The sequence below is a fragment of the Salvelinus alpinus genome, chromosome 37 (assembly GCF_045679555.1).
Source record: "Salvelinus alpinus chromosome 37, SLU_Salpinus.1, whole genome shotgun sequence".
Lineage (NCBI taxonomy): Eukaryota > Metazoa > Chordata > Actinopteri > Salmoniformes > Salmonidae > Salvelinus > Salvelinus alpinus.
In genome coordinates this window covers 14249381-14260605 of record NC_092122.1, presented here as the reverse complement: position 1 = coordinate 14260605, position 11225 = coordinate 14249381, and the positions used below count along the sequence as shown (strand labels likewise).

At 44.2% G+C, this 11225-nt stretch overlaps 1 protein-coding gene across 2 annotated transcripts in view; it reads right to left on the bottom strand.

Moving 5' to 3' along the window:
* Positions 1-719: 719 nt before the first annotated feature.
* The window catches only part of LOC139566022 (PRKC apoptosis WT1 regulator protein-like), a 73287-nt gene continuing 62781 nt past the window's right edge, over positions 720-11225 (bottom strand). Inside the window, exons 5-7 of one of the 2 annotated variants that reach the window (XM_071386828.1) lie at positions 8389-8503; positions 6936-7040; positions 720-2170 (exon numbers count right to left, since the gene is read on the bottom strand). In XM_071386828.1, coding sequence (XP_071242929.1) covers positions 2084-2170; positions 6936-7040; positions 8389-8503 — 307 coding nt within the window. In that variant the 3' untranslated portion in view covers positions 720-2083. The remainder of the gene's footprint in view (positions 2171-6935; positions 7041-8388; positions 8504-11225) is intronic. The other variant, XM_071386829.1, reaches the window with a different exon arrangement.

The window sequence follows — 11225 nt, the reverse complement described above, 5'->3', positions numbered from 1 at the left end:
CCTCGGTGAGGACATGTGGAATAATAATTACTGTATAAACAAACATACACAACGTAATCATGTATGTCAAAGTGTGCCAAATATGGGAGTTGAAAACATTAACATTAACAAACAGCACTGTGTGTGCATTCTAACAAATCTGTTTTATTTGCAGGGCATCACCTGTGAAATCTCAAGTGAAAAATATCCCCCAAAAAAGATTCACATTTGAATCAAAATGTGAAAGGTTAATGTGAAACTTCACACGAAGTGTTCCAAAAACACATGGTTTCACATGTTTCTTCTGTAAGGGTTGTGTGTGTGTGTGTGTGTGTGTAAGTCTACCTACCGGTAAGAGAGGTTTCTATATCGAGATGTACCCCAGTAAAGTCTAAAACCTAAAATCTTTACCACCCAGTGGGCTTTACAGAGTACATGATTGCAAGAGCCACACATTTGTTTCAGCACAAAATGGGCCCCTGTATGTAATGCAATGATCTAAATACAGCTGGGTAAAGTAATAGATCTTCTCACAGCCACATCACTGTCTTGAGAAATCAAAAAAATATGCATTCCAAAAAGTATGTTCCTTCAGTTGATTTGGTTATCATACAACAAAATGCACTGCAGTAGCGTACTCTATAAATCTTGCTCACTATATACCAAGAGCAGCTACATCTATCAATATTGCAAACAGAACAAGCTGTAAAGGCTTGAGTTACAGATGCAAAACGCATTTCAAAAGATTCCACGTGTATTTCTACTGGGGCGAAACCCCAAGACCTCTCCCCATCAACAATACTATAATATTTCATTTTCAACATTGAAATGGCTATAAAGCATAGAATTAATGAAAACAAATTGCTTGCTTTTCATGATTTATAACAGGGATATATATATTTGAATGACTTCAGGTTGAAAATATACCACCTGGGAAAAAATCAAGGCGTGAATTGGGTATAGCAGAGTATGGCATTCGTCATATCCTAGCTCAACACCAACAATATAAAATAGGCTACTAAAATCATTCCAATCCCCATTAAAAGGCAAAGGCAGTTTAGCGTATTACGGCTGGAGTCAATTTAGCTTGTTTTTGTTCTCCGAATACCATTTTAGAGTTTTTAAATTGTGTAGAAATGCAGTAAATAAAGCTTCAACTTTATCCCCCCACCCATGTCACTGGCATACCCTAAGTTTAGCTGAAACAACCCCAGTGATTAAAATGTACCAAGTATAAATCGGAACAAGAGAGTAAAAGCGGCATCGACAATGAACAGAAAAAGCACCAGGCTTTTTTTTATCCCCTTGGGGAAATGGAACTAATTGATTTCCAAAAAAGACTTCCGTAAACGTGCAAGGCATTATACCCACTTTGGCTGATGGTAGCAGGGATTTTGTCCTGAATTTGGTCTAAAGGACATAGGCTCCATCACAGAGCCAGTTGTTTCACGTGCAGATGAAGACCAGGTTTTAGTGCTGAGATGGATAATATGGTCACTGGGTTGTAATGATGCAGATGAACAGAAGCACAGAGAGCCGGTTGCACATAACCTAGGCAAGCATTATATACCTTGGTCGACAGATCATTAGAGTCAAAATGTCCAAGACCTCTTTAAGTTCCTAAAACAAACAAAACATCCCTCATGTGCTCGGTGATGCACCACGTACATTCAATTTCCTTTTCCTTTTTAAGATTCATCAAAAAGAACAACAAATCTAAATGGCCTATGTACAAGAGATTTACATTAAATATACCATCACAGAACCTCATTTAGACACCCCGTTGGATCTAAACAGGACTAGAGCTCTCAGTGGCTTCAGTTTCCCCTCAGAACTGAATAAAAACATCCTCAGGGAGGAAGCTAAAGGTGCGTATATGACACAAAGGCTCTGAAAGCTACTTTTAAATGTCCTCTTCCACCCAGCGACAACAACAGAGACACCACTGACACAGAGAAAGGACATGCTGCTGCTGGACTTGGAACGAGGGTGGAAAGGGAAGGGTGGGTGAGAGCAGGGGGTGTAAGGCCTTGGGAGGGGCACTCCGTTGGAGGGAGGGGTGGTTTGTTCTTTTTGGAAGTGGGGATCCGTGGCCCGTTGGGTTCTACCTCGTCAGCTGGCCCACCACCTTCAGGAGAGTTTTGTTCTCCTGCTTCAGCTGCTCGTTCTCATCCTCAATGTCGTCAATGTCCTGCAAAACAAAAACAAAGGCGACAGCTCCACTTCAGCTTGATCGAAAGGAAGTCATATACCATCATTATGCAAGATCTGCCTTATTTTTTTACCTCAGAAGAGTTAGCTTGTCAGTTTAGAGAAAGATGAGAGAGTGAGAGGTGGAACGAAAGAGTTTCACCTCCCGGGTCTCCCTTCAGGAGAATCGCCTTGATAATAACGAATGAAACTTGAACAGCTCCAATTAGACACAAATGAGGAGCCCCATTGCCATGACTCCCTCTCATCAAAGCGCTGATCTAAAAGTGACACTTCTCATTTTCGGCTTCCTCCATCACCGGCGGCAGCGACAGGCGACCGTCAGGATTAGCTAAGCCGCACTTGTCGGAAACTTAAAAAGCGAGATAGTCTGCGAATCAAACACTGGAGGTCACAGAGCCACAGACATGGTGTGGCTACAGAACAGCTCACTGTCTGAGCTGACACAAGGGGAGAAAAGCAGTCTCTTTTCGCATCTGACGGCTGCTAGATTCACTCGATAGCCATGACACTTTTTCTGGCCTCCGGGACACCATTTTAACCTTTTTAAGTTACAACCGACTAATAACTTTATTCACATTTCATTTAATCTCCCAAAATAGATTATATCCACATGTACTTCAACTTGCATGCACCTGCTTGAGCCTGTATTCTATGTAGCCAATACCCAGAGTCAGATGTTTTCCAGGATCATACTGTCTGCCAGCACCTCAGCCTTATCCAAGCCTTCCCTACAAAACAAACTTTGCTAGTGAGTCACAGTTCAATCTTCAAGCGCCGCGAGAAAGAGACGCCACACTGGATCTGTTCCTTATCTCCTGCCTTCCCATCAGGCCTTGCAGGAACCTCTCCGAGGGACATTTCTGATCACTATCGCCCCGGCGAGTGTTCCCACAGGGAGGCTGCCTCTTATGAGGTCCTGTTCATGTGATGCTATCAGGGCTCTCTGATCCAACAGTTATATGGCCTCCTCCACATGGCCAGATGGCTCATAGGCTGTAGACTGCAGTGGCTATCTTAATGAAGAAATGTGAAGATAATAAAGACAGCCAGGCATAGAGGACACTTGCAAGTTCCTGAAATGTGCAAAATCAACACTGACCAGCAACTGTATTTGTTGGCAGGGGAGACTCAGGGATTGTTTGCATTGGAATGCCTCATCGAGGAAGGCTACAAACTCTCTTTTGGAATATTTCAGAGATGAAAGGCTTTGGGAGGCCTGCTGCTGGGTTTCCCAATGCCAAAACCTGTGACCCAGATAACGTGAGCAAGGGTCATGCGATGGGGAGAGTTTGTTGATGGTCTCGGAGTGCTGGGAACACTGGACCAAGACTGTAGACTCAGGAAACAGAAACTCTGACCTCGGATTAAACCAACAGCAAAGAGATCAGCTGTTGAGGTTTCTTCTCAATATTCAATGCCAGGAGGGAGACAATGATATTTGAAACCTTCAAAGTGAGTGAATGCCATCTATTTTTGAAAAATACAAAATAACATCGGGAGAAATGCTAAGGAATGTGTTTCACAGTAGGATCTACAGTAGGTATGGAGACAGGGGGTGGGGTATTTGCCTCTCTGTATACAGTGTGGGTCTACAGTAGGTATGGAGACAGGGGATGGGGTATTTGCCTCTGTATACAGTGTGGGTCTACAGTAGGTATGGAGACAGGGGGTGGGGTATTTGCCTCTCTGTATACAGTGTGGGTCTACAGTAGGTATGGAGACAGGGGTTGGGGGTTTTGTCTCTGTATACAGTGTGGATCTACAGTAGGTATGGAGACAGGGGGTGGGGGTTTTGCCTCTCTGTATACAGTGTGGGTCTACAGTAGGTATGGAGACAGGGGGTGGGGGTTTTGCCTCTCTGTATACAGTGTGGGTCTACAGTAGGTATGGAGACAGGGGGTGGGGGTTTTGCCTCTCGGTATACAGTGTGGGTCTACAGTAGGTATGGAGACAGGGGGTGGGGTATTTGCCTCTGTATACAGTGTGGGTCTATAGTAGGTATGGAGACAGGGGGTGGGGGTTTTGCCTCTCTGTATACAGTGTGGGTCTACAGTAGGTATGGAGACAGGGGGTGGGGTATTTGCCTCTCTGTATACAGTGTGGGTCTACAGTAGGTATGGAGACAGGGAGTGGGGTATTTGCCTCTCTGTATACAGTGTGGGTCTACAGTAGGTATGGAAACAGGGGGTGGGGTATTTGCCTGTAGGCTGTCACAGATCTGACTCCCTGGTGCCTAGAGAAAGAGGCACATGAGACACAGCTGTCTCTTTACATTCAGAGTCTGTGGATTTAGCATAATGCATGGACTACTAAATGGTTACATAACATTCAGGAGCGCATAGGAGTGTAAATGTAGTAACTCTTGCCTAATGATGAATTAATTACAGGCTGATAACCCTAGTGGTTATAAGTCACGTTACATATCAGGGGATGATTGAAATCAGCCTCCTACCACCGCGTGTAGGATGTTGATTGGCATAAGGACTCTTGACTTATAGCAGTTTTCTTCAGACTAGATCCGATAAACTCTCTGTCAGGGACGGGGACATGTCATGTTTTGAAAAGGGCAGCTGTTCTAAGTCAGGAGGCACACAGCGAAACTCAAAAGTTGTTTCTCCAAACTGCCATGGGGTGCAGGGGAGTGAAACTGAAGAGCTCTGCACCTCGAACGGGTCTGCATATCGTTTACTTCAGGCTCTGTAGACCAAAATCGGATGGGGTTACCCGTGCGGTTGACAATGAGTTTAAAATGTTGATAAAACACCAATCAGATCCAGTTCAGAGGTTGGGGTACGGGAGATAAAGAGAGTGAGAAAGAACATGAGAAAATGACTTTTTTGGGGGGTGCCTGTGCGAGTGTTAATCCTTGCAAGCGCTGGATAATTGTAATCTTCTGCTTATCCGAGAAGCAGCTTTACAATATCAAGCTGATTGCCTGCAGATAGTGACGTGGTAATTTAGTACTCTGCTTCACTCAACACAGCTGTGAGATACTGAATAGTGCCAAGTTTCCTCTGCAGTGCAGAGTTACTAAAAATGACAAGCTTTCAACTGACAATTAAGAGAAACTATAATAAGATTAAAGTTGCAATATGTAACTTTTTGGGTGACCTGACCAAATTCACATAGAAATGTGTGTTATAGATCAGTAATTCTCATTGAAACCAAGTCAAAGAAGTGGTAGATCTGTTCTACGTGTGCTATTTATATGCTTCCCTTAAGGGGGGTGGGGGGTGCTCCCGGATCCGGGATTGATACTCGTGAAAGGTTAAGTTACATTTTTTTCTTTCAGTTTTGTACACCAGCTTTAAACAACTGAAAATACAATATTTTTTGTTATGGAAAATATATTTCCCAGCTGTTTAAATGGTACAATGATTCTCTACACTATACTTGCCAGTTGCCACAAACTGAAATTAAGCGAACTACTAGAATTTTTGCAACCAGGAAATGGCGGAGCTATTTCTGCATAGTGCATCTTTAACTGTGGCAGTTAGACGTGGCAAGACAGAGTTGTCCATCAAAGGATTACTGGCACACAAAAAAACATACATTACTATACCATTACTATACCTGTGTTCTAGACTAAAAGGGCACCATACATAGCATACATTATCATGTAAGTAGCATACTATTCATTTATAATACAATTGAGAGCACAATTGAGAGCATCCTGTCGGGCTGTATCACCACCTGGTACAGCAACTGCACCGCCCACAACCGCAAGGCTCTCCAGAGGGTGGTGCAGTCTGCATAACGCATCACCGGGGGCAAACAACTTGCCCTCCTGGACACCTACAGCACGCGATGTCACAGGAAGGCCAAAAAGATCATCAAGGACAATAACCACCCGAGCAACTGCCTGTTCACCCCGCTATCATCCAGAAGGCGAGGTCAGTACAGGTGCATCAAAGCTGGGACCGAGACACTGAAAAACAGCTTCTATCTTAAGGCCATCAGATTGTTAAACAGCCATCACTAACACAGGGAGGCTGCTGCCTACATACAGACTTGAAATCATTGGCCACTTTAATAAATGGATCACTAGTGACTTTTATAATGCCACTTTAATAATGTTTACATATCTTGCATTACTCATCTCTTATGTATATACTGTATTTTATACCATCTATTGCATCTTGCCTATGCCGCTCGGTCATCACTCATCCATATCTTTATATTCTTATATTCTTATTCCATTCCTTACTTAGATTTGTGTGTATTAGGTAGTTGTTGTGGAATTGTTAAATTACATGTTAGATATTGCTGCGCTCTCGGAACTAGAAGCACAAGCATATCACTACACTCGCAATAACATCTGCTAACCATGTGTATGTGACCAATAAAATTTGATTTGAATATTTGTGAAAGTAGATCTAGCCCTGTTGCTCTAACATCTGTATAGTAACCTCTTCAAAATACCTTAAACTCTCAGTGCCTTAGAGGCTGCCCACACTAGCCCATCTCTACCCTCTCAACCCTGGATGACAGTCTCCAACACTCCCCACTCTAGCCCAACTCTACCCTGTCAACTCTGGTTGACCCTCCCCAAGAATCTAGCCCAACTCTACCCTCTCAACCCTGGGTGACCGTCTCCAACACTCCCCAGCCTAGCCACTCTACCCTCGGTGACCCTCTCCAAAAATCTACCCCACCTCTACCCTGGTTGACCCTCTCCAACACTCCCCAGCCTAGCCCAACTCTACCCTCTCAACCCTGGGCAAACCCTCTCCATCACTCACTCTATTCAGCAAGTCAATCTCCTCCTTGAGCTTTCCAATCAGGTCGTCTTTATCCTGGTGGGCTTTCAGCAGCTGCCCGTTCTCCTGCCTCTGTCTGGCCAGCTCCTGAGAAAGAAGGGGCAAAGAACTCTGTTAACGTTAGAACACATACTGCAGCACTTTGGTATGGTCCACACACAGACAGAGAGACAGAAACAGAGAGAGAACAAATATAGAAGCCTCAGCAATGTGGACATATGGTCACGTTTCAAGATGATATTTACGCTGCGAAATGAACGCTCGCCAGGAATCCGCCTCTCCAACTTAACTTTGTTTTTACTACAGATAAGCGTGAACTGGTTTCCATGGAAACCCATATAGCAACGAGAAAACATCAAAACAATGTAGCATGATGTCCATACCGTGGCGACCATAAATCTTCAGGCCGCGGAAGATAAATGTTATTTTATGGAGGGTTACATGGGTAACTGAAGCTTCAAAGTAATACTTTCATTATCATGATGAATGACACTACAATGCGATTCTCAAAGCAATCAAGGATGCTGCACCTTTGTCAATGTTGTGTAAAGCTATGAAATCTACTGCATTTAAACAAGCCAGAGACCAGTGACAGAACTTGCTGAAATCAATACAAAACTAAAGTGCACCGACTGCTCTCTCGAACTCGCCAGTGATGTGCAAACTCTTAATTTACAGGCGTCGTGGCAAGTGAAAGTAGTAGATTTTCTTTTATAAATGTCCTGGACCAGGATGACATTTGAGAATCTAAAAAGTGATTGAGAGGGAGTACAGAGTGTTTCATAAGAACAGGGTGATGGGGAAGAGAGAACTCCCCCTCTCCCTAACTCCAGTAAAATACATTCTCTGACTGAACACAGAGGAGTTATTGCAGACAGGAATATAGGAAGGGCTACATCTGACTGAAGACGAACAGCGAGGCCAGACTGGGCAGCCGCTCAAACGACTCGGTGAGGAATTCATATTTTAAAAACAAATCCTCAAGATTTATCAGGATGCTGATAGATGCTTTAAAAACAGTTATAGCAGCAGGGCCTTGGGAGAGGAGACCTATCAAAGTCTCTCTGCCCCTGTGACAGATGGACAGACAAACACAGGGCTTTCAGGAAACGTGAGATGGATATAGACAGGAAGGATAACAAATACCAACAAAATGTCAAATGTGCCAAGAAGCATAACAGTCATTCTGAAATAATCAACTAAAACATGTCGTATTTTAATATTTCAAACATCACAGTCACATTATAAACATTGGATAGTGATGATGGATAGGCCTGTGTTGAAATACAGTTGTCAACTAGTGAACGATAGGCCTAATGCGGAACCTTCCCCCAGCTATGCTTGCTTGCACTAATCCAATGCGTTCAATGCATGAGGGGGAGTGACCGAGTGCACACTTCTGGGGGAATGGTAGAGCAAGCCTAATTTTGAGTACCTTTTCCAGTTCCTCCATCCTCCTCTCCAGTCCTCCGGGTACGGCGGCGTTGCCGTGGCGGTGTCGACTGTTCCCCCCCGCCGCCTCCTCAGAACCAGGACCGCCAGAGCTGCTGCTGCCATAACACACACATCAATACTTCTGACCAACACCAATGTCCATGCTTTCAACACTGACTCATGTCCATAATAGAACTGGGTACGGTACACGTTCACAACGCACGTGCACAAAAACCTGTAGTTTGTGAAGTAAATCCAATAAGGAACGTATAAACCTTTTGAAAGTTCCCTGACATTCAAAAGCATCACATAAAAACTGAAAAGCTGTTGCAGCGTATGACTCAGAGCCTGTTGAACACACAATACAGCTCTAATGGTCAGACTTAAGTGTGAGGAGAACAAGTATTTATACCTTTTATCCCATTAGAACATAAAAGCTGTCAGCGTTCTATCTCGAAGGGCGAAGAATGGATTCTGAATATGAGGCAATTTCAGTATGACCATCTGAATGCTGAGATGTGTAAAGAGTGCCCTGTATAAATCCACTTCATGTCATTAGCAACAAAGCGTCCCTATTCATCGGCTAGTGAAAAGAGGTGCTCCAGGGTCCTTGGTCTGCTAGTGAGGGACATAAACAGCTCTCTCCCCCTTTCTCTCTCTCGTTCTCGCTCTTCTCTGAGAGAAGACTCTCGGGGGCAGCGAGGGGAATATTGGAACTTATTTCCTAGCGGCCTTATTTCAATAATTACTGAAGTGGAAGACTTGGAATGAGCTGCGCTCCTCATATTTTTACCCATGCGGATTGTGCCCGGTCCAATAACTCTCTCCTGGAATCAAATTATTGGGCAGCCTCTGGGCTTCGCCTCATTGCTTAAGAGGGTTGTCTGCATATTTCACAAAAAGGACCACAAAAAAAGAAAAAAAAGGGAAGCTTCTGGAATTGCTACAGAAAAGCACAATATTCCATTGTGTACCACCTGTAGACGTGTGTTCATGCTGCTACCTACTGGGAATTCAATAGACCAGTTAAGCTAAGAGTGATACCAGTCTCTTGTAGGAGTACAGTATGTCTGCATTACAGGAAAGCAAACTTCAATATTTCTTAAAACGGGGTTGAATACCTACTTATGCTGAGCAGTAAATAAATATACCTTTCTGAGACTACACGATCACAAGCTCTCTAAGAAGCAGAAATCTGACCTATCTCCCCTTCCATCTCTTTTATTTCGCCAGGAAACTCCACCACTCATAATACAAACACTCAGGTAGTAATGCAGTTTTTTGGGGCTATTTGACATTTACTTCCTCAGTAACTCAGAGGCTGAGCCCACAGAAATTATTTTGTGCCCATTGCTTTTGATGCTAGAGAGAAAGTCCTTGAAATGCTCTCCATGGCACTTGCCTATGCCAAGTGAATTAAATGTTTTTGGCTGAATGTCTTCGAGGCCACTCCGCCCTTGTGGATGCAAACACACACACACACTCTCTACATCCCTCTGTCTCTAGGGCTTGCAGCATCTGCCAGGCACCCAGTCTAAATGGCCATGCCCTCAGTGCTAATCACCCCACTCTGGTCCATTAGCGCCCCGCAGAGAGCGCACGGGAGACAGGCAGAGGCAATGATCCACTCTTGGAGGTCTCAGCAGGTGGGGGTTGGAGAGGAGAGACAGAACCAATAACAGAGTGGTAACCCAATGGCCACACACAACAAGCACTGAGATGCCTGGTGTGGTCTGCTAGCAGAGCCCAGGGGAACAGAGAAGGCCCATCCATCTTAAAGTCATAAGACTGACAACCAGCGACAGGCTGATCGCCATAATAGCCCATAATGATAGTGTAGTGAGAGAGGATGGTGTGAATACATTAGCAGCCTGTTGTATAGTTTTGTTGGAGTTCACAGAGACAGGGTTGTCCAATATTTCCACCATCTTCTGCCCACCTGTCAGCCACTCTGCTCCACAACACTGGACCAGCCGACAGTGGAGGCCAGCCAATCACAGTAGGACATCATTATTGGGCCAGATTGGGAGCGTCAGCCGGTGAACTGGGCAGGGATCACACAGAACTTAACAATTTGATGGTGATTGTCTTTATGCAAATAGTGGAAAAGAATGTCCAAATGGTGGTTGGGAATTTAGCAGTGTGGTGTCCAGAAAAACTGAGGTGTCAATGGCTATGGACATTTAACAGTGTGATGTCCAGGAAGAAGATAAATTGAGGTGTCAATGGCCACACCATATGCAAGAAATATACTGACTTGGTGTGGATTAATTGACTCTTGTATGCTCCAATAAGTCAATCATAGTAAGTGTGTGGTATAAATAGGATGTAAACTGACCTTGATTGAACTTCAATTCCTTTTCGAGACATCGGATTGTCTTGACATGGCTTCATGTCACTCAATGTTGCATTGACTGCAAACTTGTCGAACGATAGTCTGAACAAAATGTACACGCCTGTTGTTGGCGTACAGTCAACTACTAGAGCAGTTTTTCCCAAACTCTGTCCTGGGGCCCCCCCTGGGTACACAGCTGATTCAAATAATCAAAGCTTACTTGAATTAGGGTGGGCCCCAGGACCGAGGTTGGGAAACCCTGTACGAGAAGACACCCGGCGAGTTAAGCTGTGCTGTCATTTCTGATGCATTGAAATCAAACTGGAACTAGATGTTCTGACAGGCACCGTAAACAGAGTGCATTTTCAATTGTGAAACTTCAAAATCTAGTACATGCAAGGTCATCTGCTATGGTAATTAACCTCTCTAGGATTGGGGGCAGCATTTTCACGTTTGGATGAAAAACATACCCAAATTCAACTGCCAGTTACTCATCGCCAGGA